The sequence below is a fragment of the Indicator indicator genome, chromosome 32 (assembly GCF_027791375.1).
Source record: "Indicator indicator isolate 239-I01 chromosome 32, UM_Iind_1.1, whole genome shotgun sequence".
In the NCBI taxonomy this organism is placed as follows: domain Eukaryota; kingdom Metazoa; phylum Chordata; class Aves; order Piciformes; family Indicatoridae; genus Indicator; species Indicator indicator.
Window position 1 is genome coordinate 5,331,715 of NC_072041.1, and position 19,426 is coordinate 5,351,140.

The 19,426-nt window shown below is 45.1% G+C and overlaps 1 protein-coding gene across 1 annotated transcript in view; it reads right to left on the bottom strand.

Moving 5' to 3' along the window:
* MTOR (mechanistic target of rapamycin kinase) overlaps window positions 1-12,733 on the bottom strand; it is a 60,013-nt gene extending 47,280 nt beyond the window's left edge. The window contains exons 1-18 of the mRNA XM_054394963.1: window positions 12,664-12,733; window positions 11,831-12,017; window positions 11,527-11,655; window positions 10,548-10,792; window positions 10,165-10,380; window positions 9,323-9,528; window positions 8,670-8,792; window positions 8,241-8,330; window positions 8,054-8,146; window positions 7,428-7,562; window positions 6,960-7,089; window positions 6,185-6,435; window positions 4,205-4,291; window positions 3,101-3,268; window positions 2,732-2,844; window positions 1,979-2,141; window positions 1,552-1,644; window positions 756-902 (exon numbers count right to left, since the gene is read on the bottom strand). Coding sequence (XP_054250938.1) covers window positions 756-902; window positions 1,552-1,644; window positions 1,979-2,141; window positions 2,732-2,844; window positions 3,101-3,268; window positions 4,205-4,291; window positions 6,185-6,435; window positions 6,960-7,089; window positions 7,428-7,562; window positions 8,054-8,146; window positions 8,241-8,330; window positions 8,670-8,792; window positions 9,323-9,528; window positions 10,165-10,380; window positions 10,548-10,792; window positions 11,527-11,655; window positions 11,831-12,017; window positions 12,664-12,721 — 2,634 coding nt within the window. The 5' untranslated portion in view covers window positions 12,722-12,733. The remainder of the gene's footprint in view (window positions 1-755; window positions 903-1,551; window positions 1,645-1,978; window positions 2,142-2,731; window positions 2,845-3,100; window positions 3,269-4,204; window positions 4,292-6,184; window positions 6,436-6,959; window positions 7,090-7,427; window positions 7,563-8,053; window positions 8,147-8,240; window positions 8,331-8,669; window positions 8,793-9,322; window positions 9,529-10,164; window positions 10,381-10,547; window positions 10,793-11,526; window positions 11,656-11,830; window positions 12,018-12,663) is intronic.
* Window positions 12,734-19,426: the final 6,693 nt, after the last annotated feature.

Below are 19,426 nucleotides of genomic sequence, written 5' to 3' on the forward strand. Positions count from 1 at the left end.
TCCATCAGCAGGCAGCATTATTTCTTTACAGCTCCAAACCACATTGTTGAGATTCCCTTTTCAATTCCCTGAAATATGCTAACTTCACCAGATAAATTGCAGCACTTCAGTCTCATTTCTAAGAAATTTTCCCTAAATGTATTCCTGTCATGACCTGCCAAGTATTTAACATGAATAATTCTTCCCCCTAACAAAAATACATCAAGAGCTAAAGCCACCATTGAAACATCAGCTTAAAAATACATCATATGTTCAGAATTACATTTTTAAGTCCAGCATTTTCAAACCAATCCATCCCACCACTGAAATGAGTGCCACATGCATTTACTGTTCAGATTAGTCACTGCTTCGCTGTTAAGTTCTATACTCCCTTCAGGACATTATAGCACTAAGATAGCAGAGAAGCGGCTGATGAAAAAGGCAGAAGCTCTGAGAAGATGTCTCTAGAAGCTACAGATGATTCTTTGTCATCTAGGAAGTCTTGTTCACATTTCACATAAGAAAGTGTCAAGATGACTTCATGGCCATTACTAGCCTAATAATTCAGCTGTTCCTCTTCTAAAATTGCTTACCACCTTCTAATTTTAAAGAGTCTCAGGCACTACTTTGACCTGAGACCTGTTTTTCACAGAACTTGCAACAGAAAAGAGAAGTAAATAAATGCAGTTTAGATGCACTGGACAAACTCCACCGATGTGACACAACAGCTTCTCCCTTCAGCAGCAAACTCATGCTGTGCAGTGCTCCAGTCTTACCTTCTGCAGGTTGATGGTGCTAACATGCAATTTCTTCATGGGACCCGTTTCCACAGGACCACTGGCCAAAGTTTCTCCCTGGTTGCTTCTCAGCATTCGGTGTTGATAAATCAGGGGATCCTCCTCTTCATCAGCAAGAGTATAGCCCTACAATAAATGGCTTAAAATGAAGATCACACCCAAACATACAAAGGCCAAATGGATGATAAGGTCAGAGGACTATCCAGACTCACAACACAGTTTGTGAAGCAGTTTGGTTTCATTATAATAATTTTATAAAACAAAGAACTCAAATGATATCCCTTTTCTATCCAAGGTAACTGGTAGACAATCTTAGCTCCTAGTTATGAAAAACAAATAACACCCCTTAAAACAAGTACTCTTTCCTGTTTGACTCACTAGTAGGTTAGAACAGCAGCGTGCTACTTGTGCAAGCTAATCAAACTGCAAAGCAGTTACTGACTTTTTGAAATGTGGAACATGCTGCAGAAAATCAGGAGACCTTGTTATCTCAGTCTTGGAACTGTGGGAAAAATAAGGTAAATCCACATTTAAGAAGTACTGAGAAAAAAAAATTAATTACACTGGCTACAAGTCTAAGTTCTTGCCTAAAACTTGCAGTAATGTTTCTATAGGAAATAATCGCAACCAGTTGACGACTTCCCAATGCAATCTCAAAATCTCCTTATAAAGTTGCACTTAACACACAACACAGCAACAACTCTTCTTCATCTGCTTCAACAAGAAACATCCCCAAAGTGCCCTTCTGCAAAGAGCTAGATACTTGCCAACCCACCTTTACAATCCTGCAGATGAGAACATCATAGCGTTGGTGGTTAATTCTGTGTCGCACCAGAACTTTGTTCACCATCGGGATAAAAATCTGGTACTGTACAGGGAAAAGCATCAAAAGCTAGTTACTCAGTGTCACCAAGAGCAGCTCAGTTCCACCTTTGTTTCTACCAAGTGTCACCAAAAGCAGCTAAACTCCACCTTTGTTTCTACTCAGTGTCATCAAGAGCAGTTAAATTTCACCTTTATTGATCTGACAAGAAACGAATTCTGAAATGTTGATTTCAGTAATTATTGATTCAAGAAACAACTAAGAGAATAAAAAAAAATTATGCTCTTTAAAATACAGAATGCAAATATTCAACTTCAAAACATCAATCTTCGGGACAGTCCCTCCTTTTGTGAGCTTTCAAGCCTAAGAAGGCTATTACCTTCTTTCCCAGCTGGAAGACCAGAGAGGAGAGGGTGTCCATTGCAGTTGTCCGAAGCTCAGGGCTCTGATCTAGTGTCCGCACGATGGGATGAATGATCCGTGAAGCATAATCAGTGAAATCCAGGGATTCAGTCAAGCGGTCCACTGTTTCTAGAGCAGCTCTGAAGTCAGAGCAGAAAGAAAGGAGAACTTAGCCATCATGATATTAGACAGGAGAAATGAGATGTAAAAATATATAAGTGATTTGTGCTCAGGCCTCCTGGGCATCAATAATAATAGAAAAGGTGGTGAGGCGCTGGAAAGGATTGCTCAAAGAAGTTGTAGAGTGGAAGTGTTAAAAGGGAGGTTGGATGGAGCCTTAAGCAACCTTGTCTAGTAGGAAATATCCCTGCTCTTGACAAGGATTTGGAACTAGATGGTCTATTAAGGTCCCTTCCAACCCAAATCGACATTGCATGGTGATTCTATGAAAAAAGTCACCAGAATTCTGTTAATGCAGCTAGTAAGTTGCAGTGACTAAAATACTGGGAGGTGAGAAGCAGAAAGTAATAGTCTATGCCCAAGAAAGTCTAGTAACAGTAGCGTGACACCCAAGCAAAGCCAGTTCTTCCACAGTGATTTCATAGAGGAAAACCACAGGAGGAATCAAGTGGTATTTTATTCTACATGTGGCCAGAGCACGTACTGCAGAGCTTAGATATCAAAAGGCAAAAAGGAAAGAAGAAGGACAGACTGCAAAGCCAACACTTACTTGCGAGCCACCACTGGGACATCCGGGGCATCAAATAACTTCACAATTGGAGGTAGTAACAAATGAAGGTAGTCATCCAGGTTAGCTCCAAAGAGTTGGATTGCATTCAAGAGCTGGAGGAAAAAGTTACCCAGTGTGAGTCATAGAAGAGATGCACTTTAGGTAAGGCAGCATCTAGTGAAAAGCTGCTTCCACCTTGCATTTTCAGCAAAGCACTGTCTGCAGCATTTCATACCAAGCCACTGCTGAACTGCACCTATCCCATCTGCTTGCAGCACACAAGCAAGAAGCTCTGCTGGAGCCCAGCATGTTGAGCACTTACCCAACTCAACACTGAACCCAGCCCAGGCACTGCAGCCTCCCACTCACCTTGACGGACACAACACGACTCTGACTGTTGTCATGCATGAAGACCCGTAACATGTGAGGAATGAGCTGAGGCAGATAAAGTTTGAATTCACCTCCCAGAGCCACCACAATTTGCTCAATAAGTAGGATAATGGTGCTCTGTATGGAGTTGTTCATGACCCAAAAGTCCTACAGAAGGAAAAAAACAGAAAGACTCAGTTCTTCAAGTGAGCTGTACCAGATACAAGAAAAGCCAGCTGTAGGAGACAATCTCCAGATAAACTCAAGATCACAAGGAGGGGCTATACTAGACTAGTATCAATTGGCAGGTTTTGGTCTGTTTTCAAAACACTCTGTGCCTTCAGGATATTTATAGCTGTTAAAAACAACCTTTAGGCAACTGATTTTTCCTATTCCTTCTAAGTCTTTGCAAACAGTAAGCGAAAATGAAGTGAAATGTCACCTATCTATGAACTCCAAACACCTCCTGCTGAAACTGTTTCTGAAAGGAGAAGGTGCACAATGTCCAAGCACTCAAAAGAACTCAGGGACTAGCAGAACCTAGGAGCTGATCATATTGCAGTCATTGGTATCACAGAACGGCTTAGGTTGGAAGGGACTTTAGACACCATCTACTCCAACCTCCCCACCATGGACAGGGACCTCTCTCAACTAGACTGGATGCCCAAGGCCTCATCCAACCTGGCCTTGAACACCCCCAGGGAGGAGACATCCACAGCCTCCCTGGGCAACCTGTTCAAGAGTCTCACCACCCTCATGATGAAAAGCTTCTCCCTAAGATCCAGCCTAACCCGGCTCTCCCTCAGCTTAAAACCATTCCCCTAAGTCCTATTGCTAGACACCCTTATGGAAAGTTCCTCTGCAGCCTTCCCGTAGGATCCCTTCAGGTGTTGGAAGGCAGCTCTAACGTCCTCCTGGAGTCTTCTCTCGTAATAACAGATATTACTGTTTCGAATAGATATTATTTCAAAATCCAATTAGTACTTCAAATGTATGGAATTCTGCATTTCACATGAATGCATGAAGTAACTTATACATTGATAATGACAGAAACTCTGTCCACCTGTGCTAGCAGCAAAATGCTAGCATACAGTTTGCACTCACTCTCATCAGGGTGACAATTTCATCCATATAGGGCCGAATATGACTTCTCACAAAGGACACCAACATCCCCAGTTGCTGGAAGAGGAACTGGAAGGAAGAAATGAGAAGTGCTCAATGCAGCTTACTCAAATATCAAAACCACGACAGGTAAACAACGTTTCACAGGCCATCTGCAAGCTTGTTTACCATACAACCAGCATGCATCACTCCTGTATGCTCAAAATCTGGGGCTACATTCTTGGCAGCTTCAGCTCAGTGGTTTGGGGTTTTATGGGTGAGGGGTAAGAGTAGTTTGGGGTTTTTGTGGTTGGCTTTCCCCTCCTCAACTTACATCAAAAGTTTTATAAGCTCAAAGCTTTAGAATGAAGCATACAAATAGGGGTTTATAATGTGTCAGCAGACTTGCAAGTACAAACCACTACAGAGTGTGGTAATTTAGATTTGAAGGATGCTGCCAAAAAAAATTAGCCCCCTGCCTGTAAACCAAATTTATGCACATTTTAAGATACTCTGTCTGCACTCTTTCCCATCCCCACCAAGATATATTGGTGAAAAGTTACTGGGAAAGAGAGTTTGGTCCTTGCCAGAAATATCCCAGTTTTTGAAAGATGGTTGATTGTACCACAAAAGAATTGTGACTAAAACAGTTTTATTTGCATGTATGATGTCAGTTTTGCAATGCCTTTTGCCCCGATACAATCTTATGCCCTCACTCATGCTTATGAATTTGCTTTTGAGATTGGTATGAAATAAGAAGGGTTAAATAGCTTTGTCCACAACCTAACATATGTAGCTTTTTGCCTCTAGTTACCATATGTTAATTTCATTTCTTCATGCAGTATTCAAAGACTATAGTGACAAATATAAAGCAGAGCTCAGACAGAGCTTTGTTTTGTGAAAATGAATTGAGAAAGAAATAACATCAACCTCTTTAGTGAGAGCAGTGCACCCACATGTACCAAAAAAGAACCCTGAGCTCCTCTGGTGTGCCTTGTTTTGATGTTGTGAGAGGATGCTTACAGACAGGACAGGGACCAGCCTCCTTTAAGCTTTAGTGTCATGTGTACCCACCTCAGCTCTTCTCCCCAGTACACTTTCACCATCTTCTTTTACCTGAAAATTTTTAAACAGAGTGTGCACAACTGCATAGCTTTCAAGCAAGTTAGATCAGTCAGGTCTAGGAGTTCAGCCAACCCAGGCACGTGAGATGTTTTTCTTCCAATCTGAGTAGTAGTTCAGTCTGGGAGAAAACAGGGGTTCTATAGCAGGGTTGGGATTCTGCTAAGGGAGCACCCATCCCACCTACAAAACACAGCACCAATAAGAGTACAAACTGCCCTTCCCACCCCAGAGATTATTTTCAGCTGCCTGAGGAAAAGGCTTGGCAAACAGCAGCCATCTCTGGTTAGGTGAACCTTACGCCTGTTGTCATCTTCATACAATTCTCATTTCCTTCTAAAACTGTAACTTCAGTGGGAAGGAAGAAAAAGTACTGCTGTGGAATCACCACCCACGCTGCTCTGAATGTTAGCAGACTGTGGCAAATTGAATTTTCCTTCTCTTGGATGAGCCAAAGTACACGGTTCCATCAGAAATTTAAAGAATCTCCCTCTATTATTTAATAATACTGTTTTCAACAGCACATGAATGCAGGGATCACTGAAAGCTCTGGAAGCTGCACAGGCTGTTTTCCTGAACAAGAACAGCTTGATAATAAAAACAGAATCAAATATTGGCCTTCCAGGGATTATGCTCAGAAGCAGCTGATTCAATAAGAAGCAGAAAAATTGTTTCCACTGGATATTCTACCAAATGTTCACAAGAGAGAAAAAGCAAAGCTGAACCTCACTTCTGCAGCATGCTTGGCAGCAGCACACAGCACAGCAATGCCCAAAGCCAGTCACATTCTCTTTTGAGTAATGGATTCTCATTTCAGGGCAGAGGTAGAGGAAGGAAGAATTGGTCCCTTTGCACACTCACCTCTCGGATGGCACCATCACAAACCCGGATTACGTTAAGAAAAGTTGGCATGACCTGGGGCAGGAATTGCACACACTTCAGCCCAAGGGATTTGAAAATAAAAGTGATGGCCTGGACTACCATCGTGTGGTGTTGTGACAAGGACTGGTCTCGGAAAATTCTCATCAGTGCCACCATAGAGACAGCTGGGTAGAACTCATCCAGAGGGAGGTTTCCCATGTTCACCAGCATCTCACTGGTGCTGTAGTCCGCTAGGAGAAAGAAAATAGTGTCACAAGCAAATTGTTCATAGATCATAGAATCATTAAGGTTGGAAAAGACCTTTAAGATTGAGTCCAGCCACAACCCAGCAACCATGATCACTAATCTATATCCTGAAGAACCACATCTACAAACTTCTTGAGCACCTCCAGAGATGGAGACTCCATCACCTCCCCAGGCAGCCTGCTCCAGCACCTCACCACTCTCTCAGTAAAGAAGTTCTTCCTAATGTTCAACCTAAACCTTCCCGGCACAACTTAAACCCATTTCTTCTTATCCTATTACTAGTTTCTTGGGAGAAGAGACCAACCTCCCTTCAAGTATCTGTAGACAGCAATAAGGTCTCCCCTCAGCATCCTCCAGACTAAACTCCACCAGTTCCCTCAGCTGCTCCTCATATGACACCCTCCAAACACCTCATCAGCCTCGCTGCTCTTTTCTGGACAGGTTCCAGGACCTCACGTCTCTTATATATCATGAATCTATTCACTTGAAAATAAATTCAGGTGCTTACAAGAATCCTGGCTGGATTTGGACTCTGAGAGGCTGACAGCTGAAGCATCTCGTGACTGATCAATCATGCCAATGTTCACTTTGTGTTTATAAGGGTCCAAAGCACCCAGCAACCCTAGCACACGAATGGCCTGGTAAGACAGAAACAAAGAAAATTCATTAGAGCTTCTTCAGCACCAAGGCAAGAGTCAATGCATGAACTCATGTGATTGGGAAGGTCCGAAGATTAAAGAGAGAAGATGTGGAACTGAAGTGACTCCCTGGAGAAACTCTGAATGCTTTCCATTCAACTGCTGGAGGACTCATAACTTTCATCTTTGTGAATCTGCTTATTGTACACTTCTAACCAGCCACAACAGTGCTCTTTCACCTCCCTTCCCACCACTCCAGATCTACGCAGATACATTTGTTTGATAACTCTCTCCCCCAAAACTCTTAGCAATGGTTGCGTTAGCTTCCTTGTTCATACCTCTCTACGGGTGCCCTGGTTCTGCTCAGTCTTCAGGAAGTTCAGAAGCACCTCCAGCAAAGTTGGGTACTTCCTGTATGGTTCCACCACATAACCAGTGCTGGCCACAAGCTGTCCCAGTGTCCAAAGAGCCACCTGGAAAGATCAAGTCCATAGAATATTAGGTTTGACCAGGAAATTTATTATATCACCTCATCCACCAGTCAAGTTTCTTTGAACATTTTAGCATCACACTGCAACCCACAGTCCATGGTTTGAAAGCCTCTATAAAAAGTGTTTTAAAATAAGCAACAGTAAAGCAACTGATAATCAACAATTGCTTAGACTGACAGCCATAACTGCCCTCACTCAGAGACATAATTCACACAGGTTTTCAGTTAAGTGAGTCCAAGCTTGCAATAAAAACTGCTTCCTTTTCCCCTCCCTAATTCTTTTCCTTTAACAACTCTGTACTACGTCACAGCAGACAGGCACTGCAGTCCCTTCACCTGTGTGCTACAAGCATGACCATACGCTCCACAAGTCTGTCTTGTGGAACCTTTAAATCAATGATGGCACACAAGGATGTCTCACCACAGCTCTGGTCACAGTGGATAGCAAGTTTAGTGCAGCTGACAAACACTTACTTGTCTTTTAGCCAGCAGAGAGGAATCCTGTAACATGTCCATAATTATAATGAAGAGCTCATCCACCCACTTCCTCATTTCCAGCCCACTGACCTATTGAAAGACAAAAATCCAAGTCCGTCATCTAGCACTGCCAAAAACTTAACAACTGATAAGCAGGGCAAAGAGGTATCTGCAGTATCCCTACCTGTGCAAGCTCCCCTATGGTAGCCAGGACGTTGTTAATTACCCCTGGATTTGGGTCTGGATCAGGATCTTTCAGTTTCACAATCAGTGCCTGGCAGGTGATAGAAGAGCAAATTAAAATGTGTTCAGAAGGCTCTTTGCTGTACAGCACTCAAAATTATCTTTTGTGTCTGAAATTGATTCCACAGTGGCTCAACATGCATGATGGTGAGCATTTCAACAGTAAATTAAACTTTAGTTTCACAAACTTTATGCAAATCCAGAATCAAAGTTGGCTACACTGTCACATACAGACATTACTGCAGATATCATCCACACCAATCTTTTTCCTGCTATGAAGAAAAAAAAGGACCGCAGCTCCTAGGGGCCATGTATCTGCTTGCTGTACCATCTCACTCCAAAGTCACCTGGAACTGTACAGAAACTCTACCTTTAGGATAGGCTCCATGTACGGACGAATGAGGCGTGGAGCATTGGAAACAAGGTGACCCAACATCCTGGCACTTTGCTCTTTAATCCTGCCAACACCACTGTGCTCTAGCTCTGTCAGAATCTGCAGAAAAGACGGTGGAAGTGTGACAACAGGGGAAATAAAGGCAGGCAAAAATTGTTCATATTTCTTTCCTGTCCAATGACAACAAATCTCAGCACTTGTAAAGGATGTTCTAGATTAGTCCACCATCCAGCCATTCATGTCTAAATGAAGCTAAAATGAATGAGCTTAAAGCTGAACAGATGGCTCCAAACCCATGTAGGTTTATAAAGTGGAGCCATTCATTCAACTAAAAAAGCACAGACCATCCTTCCTCAATACAGCACTGCAGCATGATGAACGTGGGGTGAAATCATGACTGCTATCCTTATCCTTTCCTTTGTAGTACACCCTCAGAGCCTCAGCTGAAACATCGATCACTAAAAAGATCTCCTGAAACCTGCTAAGCTGAGCAGTAAATATTTTCCAAAAGGGAGATACTCCCCCACTCTCCCACGCATCAACTAGAGCTAGACAGAGCAGTTCTTTAACACCATCTCAGTCTCAATACCAACTATTCTCTTTCCACTGCAGGCATCCCTCTTTGTTACCTGGATTAGCATCTTGCGCAGAAAGGGCATGACAAAGGCAGGGTTCATGCTGCTCAGGCGACCCACAGTGCAGATGGCCAGCTCTCGGATTTCAAACACTTGATCATTCAAGGCCACAAAAAGAGCTTGCAAATTTTCAGCCTGAGCCAGGTGAGCATCGAATCGCTCATCCAAAGAAGCCAGCACACAGAAACGTATATCAGGGTCTGCAAGAACACATTTGTTTCTCTTTAGATGCAGTACACTCCTGGGTTTTGTTGCCTTTATTCACAAACTGGCCTCAAAACTCCTCACAACCTCAAGGAAACGCTAAGAGCTCCCCCAACATGATATACTACGTCAGTGTTTTACAATGAGAAGCAGGGTAGGTCAGCCCAGCAGATTTAGTGCTGCTCAGAACTGCCCCTATACCCAGATCAGAATAAAGCCAACCTCCTGCTCCTAGAAGCACATTTAGAGGCATCATGAAGAAAAGGAAAACTCATCTCAGGCTACCATATTGCAACTGAAAGAATTAAAAAAACCCATCAATTAGGAAGATTCAACAGAAAGAATCAATTCCTTCCCAACCTACAAAGCTTAAGGCCACAACATAGAACAGCAGCAAAAGAAGTCTCAGGGTCCACCTAGTTCAAAGGATTCCCAAGGGCACAGTTTGAGCATTTTATACTAATGTTCTATTAATACATCAAAAATCAATACCTGGGAAGAGAAATTAGGAGCCCTTTTTAATTTGTAAGGAATGACAGCTTCAGTTAGTAGCAGATATGTGCCACAGCCTTAATACAACACACCCAAAACTAACACATGGAAGAACTCTTTCTTCTGAACATCACACTGACCTGGGTCAGTTATTCCAACCACAAGCAGTTTGCTGAGTACATCAGCCACAACCTGCACTGCTGTCTGACTGACCACATGGGCATGGCCACTGATCAGGTGGATGGAAGGGGTGAGGAGGCGAGAGCAGGTGCGGGCTGCTTCCATCCGGATCTCCTTGTGCTCGCTGTTCAGGAAGTGGTCTGCACAGTGCCGGACAAACTGGGTCAGAGAGTGGCCTAGAAAGAAGATGATGAGGAGTTTTACACCTCAATATTGGTCTTACCAGAGAACAGTTTAAATAAAGCTGAGTTTTTCTGCTACTTGGACTCTCTTCCAATGCACTAGTGCTTACGTCCCACATACCCCACATCCCTTTGCCCCTTGCTGCTTTACTTCCTCTTACCTTCAAATTCAAAGCTACCCAGTGTACGAAGGGCTAGGGTGATGCTACCCACATCACTGGCCTCTGGGATGTTGGTGAGGCTAGGGGAGGCAAGCTGGTGGGCCAGGCCCTTTGGCATGCCTGGATGTCGCAGAGGCTTGTGCATTAGGACAAGGGAGAGCATTTTCAGCAGCCCATCCTGGATATCCTTCTTTAGCTGGGGGATCTGGCGACTCAAGTCATACAGCACAGCTGTCAGAGCAGGGCTGTGGGCAAGAAGCAGCTAGATAGTCATTAGAACACAAACAAAACAGGTGCATATTTCAGCCTTTTGTTTATGCCTTTGCCCATCAGAGAACTGTGGGCAGCCACAGCACAGCAACACCTGCCAGCACAGCACTGGGGTCCCAGCATGAGCTCAGGCACATGAGGTGACCTTCTTGGATGAACTCGGTGAGCAAACTGCTGGGACTGTAGCAACACATGGCTACATTAGGCAATATTAGTAGAATACTGTTGCAAGTCTATGTGAGTCCTTCTAATTGTGCTTTTAAGACACAAATTCACTTTCAAATGGTAACATTAATCTAAACAGCTTCCTGCCTCCCGGATACTTTCTCTGTACCCTCTCATACTAACAGCTAATGAGCCAAGGAATTCCGAATAGGAACTGACAGCTCCCAAGGAGAAAGAAAGTAGAAGCAAATTTTCCTTCCCTGCCAGCTGGAGAGTGGAAAGTAAAGGAGATTGTAGAACAACTAGTGAATTCAAAAGCAAAATTATTTCTTCACACAGAAACCAATACTCTTACATCTTAAGTGTTAATGGCTGTTGAGTTACTTGTTATTCTTCTGGAAGAGCTATATTGATCTTCTAAAGGGTCATTTAAAAGTAATAATCTTCCTTCTCACAGTGAAGGCTGTCAAAGGTTCATTCTGTATGGCCAAACAATGCCATCCAGTGGGTAACAGCAAAATACACTTCTATGCCTTTTGCTTACCTCAGGCCCACAGCCAGCATAGGTTCCAAAAGCTCTTTGATGTCCTGCTGGATGCTGGGTCCCATGGCTCGTGCCAGCATACTAATGCAGGTGAAGACTGTGGCATCAACCTGCACAGACTTCTGCCTCCTGAGACGGGACCATAGAAAAGTTCATTAAGAGGAGTGGCTCTTTCCTCACCCCACTTCTGTGCTTATCAGTCTCACAGAAACACCTCTGGTTTTAATACAATAATTTGCTCCCACATCATAAAAAAATACATAAAGAACAAGTTTTTAATTTCCTTCCCCTAACCTTCACTTACTTGTGGGCAAAGTCCTTTGGTGGAAGAGCTGCTTTAATGATTTCAAGAACTTTTGGCAGGTAAGCTTGAAACTCAGACCTCACAGCCACAGAAAGCAAACCCAAAGCCTGGAAGGCTGCTGTCCGCTCCTTCTCCTTCTTCACACAACTGAGAACATGATTCATGGTGTCTGGAAGATACTGATCAGCTGCCCAAAAGAAAGAACACCACAGATACTGGAACTCATTCAGGTTTATACAGTGGCATCCCATTTGCAACTAAACCTTTACAAGCATAAAATTAAGGAACAGACACAACCATATAAAATTTGCTGACATGGGTGGTGGCAAACACACCACCATACAATGAAGTTTTCAAAGCTTAGAAAGCTTTCTTTTTGTAAAAAAAAAAAAAAAAAGAAAAGAAAACTAAAAAAGAACTATGAGAAAAAACAACCCAAACAAACAAAACACATCACTGCATTTGGTTCTACACACAAATAAGATCCAAGCACCTTGATTGGAAATTTGGAATGACAACGAAGTTTGTTCCAGCCCCTTTAGAGAAGCTTGGTAACTTGCCAGCAGCTCTGATGCTCTCCTAAGCTTGCTTGATAAATCAGCTGACCTGCTTTAAAGCTAGCAAGTATTTCCCAGCACATGCCACAGAAGAAAAGGAAGACAACTCTGCTGACAATACTGGGATACACTGAGTGGGAGCAAAAGAGCAGAGTTCAACCCCAAGTCTGACATACTGAGGACAAAAAAACAGAAAAAAAACCCACAACAACAAAAAGGTTCTCCTCCAGCCCAATTTCAGCAACACTTCTAACATCTAACCATCTGTCTCATCACCTGTGAATGCTGAAGGACGAAAAGCCGCCAGCCGTGGTAGCAGATTGAGAACTGTCATCTGGATCAAAGAGTTTTTGCTGGTTCTGCACTTGAGAACCCACTGGCACACCTGAAAGGAGATAGATTGGGCTTTGAAGGATGACCATTGCCAGCACTGCCTGGGTGCTTTAAGGCATTCTACTGATATTTGGCTTCAGAGCCACTCAGAAAGATGAATGATTAACACCGCTTCTAAAGAAAGTAAATCTACTCTGAGAGACAGTGAGAAAGACAGGATAGTTATAATTCATGAGTTTGATGTCTCTATTCAATGCTAGGCAGCATTATCTGCTAAATAAGGACACAGCGGACAACTGCTCTGCAAAAACTAGTGTTTGAATGTTGATAGACAAGTTGAAGACCAAACACTTACTTGATCAAACTTCTCTTCCATTAGGTCCCTGCAGCATCGACTTTCTACCAATGTAGACTTTGCTGGGACAGGGGAGGTTGCAAAACCCATGATTCCTTGGTGGGCACTGTAGCCCAGAAGACCAGCCAAAGCGTTTGACTGAGAGGGCTGAAGAGACTGGAAGCTAGTGAAGGGAGTGATGTGGCGAGGTTTGGTACTGAAGCCCATCAGGTCTTTGCAGTACTTGTCATGCACAAGCTGCTGCTGAGTGATCTCTTCCATCTCCTCTCTAAGGCGCTGGACAAAGAAGAAAATCATGGGCTTTAAGGAAAAGCTGAATAAGAGATTCCCAGCACAGTGCTACTCAAATCTCCTGAGCAGTAACCTGTATAATTGATATCCAAATGGCTGTAAAACAACAACTAAGCAAAATCCAGCAAAAATATTCAGGTATTTAATACGCAATAGAGAGTCCTCATTCTGTATAAAAATCTTTATCATTGCAATGAATCCAGATCACAGCACTTTCCATCAGAGCTTACAACCTGCTCAGCCCAGACTCGTCACTGTTTTTATTCTATACCACTGCAATTTGTAACAATCAATGCTCTGACACCACATTCAGGGGACTTCTCAAGCCAACGACTCCATTTCACACACAATGGAGTATTCCAGATTGCTGAGTTGTTACACACTGTCAATCAATGTGGCAACCAAAAGGCATAATCCCTACTTTGTTCATTTTCTCACCTCTCCTTCCATACTGCTGATTCTCACTAGCTCATTTAGGATCAGTAAGGCACCATGGATTCGGTCATCGCGGTTCATTCCTTTCTCTTTGGCCAAAGTCTCATCAAAACCCTTCTCAGCCTCTTCATATGTATGCTTGGGGGGAAAAAAAAGGCAATTCAGTGATGATGCAGAAACAAAACCTGTGGAAATAAAGTAGTCCTGCCAGTCAAGAACTACTGATGTCCTGCAGTTTTCAACAGTAGTCACAGAGTACAAGACTACACAATTCAGATTCACACAGAAGCTGTGGACTTTGCTGCAGACCATTTTCAACAGCATTAATCAAACCTCTAGTCAACCATACCATGGTAAAGATTCATCAGTATCTGCATCACATATTTGACTGAGGAACATTTGACTGCACTGTTCAAGGCTTATTTGGTATTATGAAGCTTGAATTCATGTGAAAATAGCAGCAAAGCTAAGGTTCAGAGTTCTTTTCTCACTCATGTTTTATCAACATTAACAAAACCATCTGTGAGTAAGAGTAGACAATAGATAGATGATTACATGGCTATAAAACTAGGTCAGGCTCAACAAATAAAAATGAGCTGCAGCTAGAGCAATGGATTCTTAGTGGAGTTAAGTCTCTTTCTTATTTTTACCATGGAATAAAGGAACTACTCATTTTGTAAGCCATTATATTTTCAACCCTTTCAAGGGAGGCAGTTTTCTACTGACTCTGAAACATACTGACAGTGGTGACATAGGTTCTTGGCTTAGACAGCTCTTCTTTGAACTGGCACTTGATCATTTGCATTGCATTATGAGGAGCTGCTTCCAAGCAAAGTTCTTTTCTTACTCTGTACCACTGGGGCTTCTGCATCTCTTTTGGCTCTCGCTGAGTGGTAAGGATAAGGCAGGCTCTTAAGGCAGAAACAGCTCCCTCTCGGATGGCCTGTTTGGGATCCCACACAGCCACAAAGATATTGTCAAAGAAGGGCTGCACTTGCTGGAAGAAGAAGGTAGGCACGCTGATTGCCAGCTCACGCAGGACAAGAACCTGAAGGTGGGGAGAGGAGCAGCAACAGCCTGTGAGAATGAGGAGCCACAGAAAACCCCCATAATTTCTAGACCATAGTATCAGCTATTTAGACTGTCAGTGCCTGTGAGCTGAGCTATTTCCACCTCCACACTTTTACAGTTCCTAGCACAATGGTGTTTCAATGCCTTTAGTCACTGGGCTAAGACAGATTAAAGCAATGAAGCAGCTTTAGAGCATCACAGCCTCAGATGTGAGCTGGCAACCATTCTGATCCTGACCAGAGCTTTCCATGCCCACTGCTAACTAATCCCAACCATCCCATTTCATGAAAGATGAAAACAAACAAACAAAAAAGTCACTTACAGCTGCATGTCTTCGACCTTCATTTCTGTCAGCCCCCAACCATTCCAGAGCTCGTTTCACCTCAAACTCCACGTACTCAGCTGTGAAGGTGTCACCAGCCATCGCAAGGCGCCCGATAGCCTTGGAGGCCATCTCCATTACAACAGGGTCATTGGATGGCAAGAGGTTCCTCAGGTAGTTGGCAAATCTGCCAATACGGGTGGCATTCCCTCCTTCAACACCAATAAGGCTCGCTGCAGAGAAAGGGAGCAATGTTGTAGGTTCTCCTTAACAGTCAGTGAGACAGACAGTAGATAGTCTCTGGATGAGAGTTAGTATTCCCTATCCATTCCTTAAAGATGCCCATTAATATCTCCTAATCTGCAAATCCACAGAACAAAAAATAAAAATCAAGCAATAGGAAAGGGTCACCATTCTTTCAAGCCTGAACTTGCTAAGTGGGCAGGAAAATACATCCAGCAGCTTCATAGCTGTTCCTCAGTTTTAGTGTAAAAAGAGAGAAAAAAAATAATCCACCCTGGGATGACAGACCTATTCCCAATAGAAAGGCATCCATCCACGTGCAACTACGACAGCTGGTCCATCTCAGTAGAGAAGTCAAAGATTGAATGGACCAAGGAAATTTCTCTTCCCCTCAGCTCTAGGGATTGTCTCTCCAGACCAGGGTGGAGGCACCTTGGCAGGCAGTAGCATGACAGAAGCTTTCACTGCCAGTGCCTGGGTTGTACCTGCTCTGTAGATAAAGAGGCCATCAGTGTCAAGGGCTGTCAAGACGGCACCTTTCAACAGCACTAAATTCACAGAAACAATTTTAAAGTGATACTGTCAGCTTAAAAATCAGATGTTTGACAACAAAAATTTCTCTAGCTAGGGGACTTCCGTTGTCTTCAAACACCTCGGGAGTGGAAGATTATGGCTGTGAGCCTAAACCACCTCCTATTTGGTTACTAAAGAAACAATCGCTATGACTCAGGCTATTCACTTGGAAGGTGAAGTATTTAAGTGAGCTGATTTCACTAAGTCAAACTGCTGCCACACCACAGCAAAAGCACAACCAGTGCAACTGATGGAGCAGCTGAGCAGAATCAAAGCAGATGCTATGTGAGCCACTTCAAGGGATGGAAGCTGCTGTTATTGAGCCAGGTACAATTAAAACAAGAATTAATCTCCTTGGACAGAAGAGAGTTAAGCAAGTCAGCCCACCCTGAACAGCAGAACAGCAGAAACTGTGCTCAGCTGAGCTCAGGATCAGAATTTTCATGTGCTCAGCTCTCACATTTGATGCTTAGCTCACAGAAGAGCTCAGGGCCCAAGAAGCACCAGATTTTCAGCTACTCTCAGCAGTTCCCATGCTGACACTTACAGATTTTCAGAGCCCAGCAGCTAGCAGGCACCCAGCATATTGAGCAGTCAGAAGGCTGCAATGATAAAAGCTCATTCCTTTTAAAGATCTGCCCCTGAAGATGGATGCATGAAGAGAAAACACACCAGAGGCACAAAGCACTTTCACTCACCTATTGCCAGAATGCCACCCTTCCTTTCATTTGCATCAGAGCTAGAGACCAGCTCAAATATGTGATGGTTCAGCTGATCATAAAACCTGGTAGACTCTTCCTGACTCATCTGTAACAGCAAAAAGTTCGAATCAGCTTTCAGCATTCCTTCCCTTCCTGCCCACAAAACCTCCAAAAAGAAAATGCTTCCTGGGTCACTTAAAGGCTTTATGTGAACCACACAGAACAGACAGACACAAAAGTGTATGTCTGTTTTGTGCCCTAGACAGGTCAACTTTTATTTCTTCTGGTGCTTGACCACGTGTCTATGTTGTCAGTGCACTCTAAGCATATCTCCTCCCTAAGACCGGCTTCCACAAGTCTCCATCCCCAAAGTATGCAGCCCATGGCCCATATGCATACGGGGATAAATCATCTCCTTTGCAGCACTCACCTCACGGAGCTCCATGGTGACATAATGCTGCAAGTCCTTGGCAGCTTTGGCCCTCGTCTCCTCACTGCGGCTCTTCAAGCCATTGGCAAATTGCTGGAGAATGGACACGGTGCCCGACATGATGGTGGTGTGCTGGGGCTTGGGGGCATCAAGGCCTGCAAGTGCTTCAAAGAAGACACTTTTTTTACTGTTTTCAGCTATTGAAAACTCTGAACTTTTCTTTATGTGTCTATTATTCCATGTTCCCTACTGCATGCAAGGATGCTGTGCCAGCAGAGCATAAAATTACATGCAATGACTATGTTCCTTAGGTCTTATAGTCCCCTAACAAAACTGCAACACCACATAACTTGACCCCCAAATTATTTGCTGTGTAGTTCCTCAAATATCAGAACATGTTCCAATAGGTCAGGTTCCCAAACCCATGGTGATCCAATTGTAAATCCAGGATTGGGCAATAGCTGAGAAATAGCAGGGTCAGACTGGGGTTTCCAATTGCCCTATAACAGGAGGCACAATCAGTGCTATGATAACATCGTTATTGTATCTGACTCCTCCTTGAACATTTTCATCCAAGGTTCTCCACAGACATTCTAGTGTTATGCCAACAGAAGAAGACTCAGCACACAGGGCCTGGCAAGTGTTACATTCTCCAGTAGATATTTAGAGATGAGAAGACTACTTATAGCAACACCAATCACTGCAGCAGGATATTTACTATCATAATACGTAGCCCAACTGTCTCAGGAGTCTTTCCTTATGAGGAAAATAATTTGGAGGTTTGAATCCCTTGATTTTCAGATTACATAAGCACAAACCAAGCACTTGACAGAAGGGCCCACAGCGACACAGGCACCAAAGCCCCAGCTCCTTCCCTAGATATCCCCAACGTGGTCATAAAGATCCATTGACATTACACTGTGCTGGGGCTTAGGGGCTTCCACGCTGCTGGGAGCCAGAAGCTCTCCCGCGCCACAGCAGCAGCCTGTAGCTGCAGCCCCATCACCACCGGCTGGGCTGGCCTGCGCAGGAGTTCCCTTACCGTCGCACCCGCGGTGGGACGCGACAGCCGGTGGGTAGGAGCTGGCGGGCAGGAGCCGCCAGGCCCGAGCCCGCGCGGAATCCCGCTGCTGTCGCTTCACAGACTGGGAGTGAGCGAGAGGTGAGGCAGGACAGGGCGGGGCGGGCACGACCGCCGGAGCGTGTGCGGGGCCTTTAGCGGCAACGCCGCGGGGGTGGGGGGCTCGGGCAAGCTCCTCTGGGCGGGGAACTGCGGCGCGGGGCCGAGCCGTCCGCGGGAGAGCCGGTGCCGCTGACAGGGCGCAGGGCGCCAGCCCGGCGGCGGCTGAGGCGGGAGCGTGAGGAGAACCGTGGCAGGAAGCGAGAATGAGGGGAAGGCGATGCCGAAGAGAGGCTCCGGAGCCGCACTCACCGCCTCCGCCCCGACCGCCGCCGGCTCCCCTGCTCCGGGCTCCGGGCCCCGCGCCCTCCCCTCCCCCGCGCTTGCTGGACCCGCGAGCCGCCCGTGGCCAATGGACTCTAGGAAGGATCTTGATAGGCACCGCCTCTGACCAGTAGGAAAAGCGCAAAAGGGAAGGAGCGCTCGCAGCTCCGCCTTTTCTCCCCAGGAACAGCAAGCAGGACTGTCTCCCTCCAGCCAATCATCAAGCCAGTCGAGTTGAGTGGCAGTAGAATTAACCAATGGAAGAGCAGATTATGCCTCACTGGTAAAAAAATTCGAGCTAAAGCCAGCCTCCAGGCTCCGGTTACCTTCTGCCCGCCCTGACAGCCTGTTCCCGTGTGCGCACGCGTGGAGGAAGTATTGCGGTGCCCTGCTCTTCCCAGTAAGCGTCGCTGAAATGTGTCCGGCTGTCCCCGATAGAGGCAAGGGCAGCTGATGCGGTGCCCGGCTGTGGGTGCTCCGTTGCCGTAATGCCACATATAGCAGAGCTGGTGCGTGCTTCAGAGTGACCGCAGCAGCGCGTAACGACATGGAGAGTTTAATGTTTGCACCGGGAGCCAGAAGGTGCTGCCGGGTCGTTCCGGTACACGACCTTCGGCGGAACCTCTTGCGTGGGGCCGCGGGGGCGCGGGGGGGCGGTGAGAAGGGGGTGGAACGGCAGTCGAGGCGCGAGGCGGTGGCGGTTGGGGCTCGTCAGGCTGCTGCTCGCCTCCTTTCAGGAGTGGCCATGGCAACGGTGGCCCATCCGTGCCGGGCCCCGCAGCAAAGGCTGGGCTAACGCAGGGCCCTTCCCCTTCCAGGTGCTGCTTCTGTGAGACGGGGC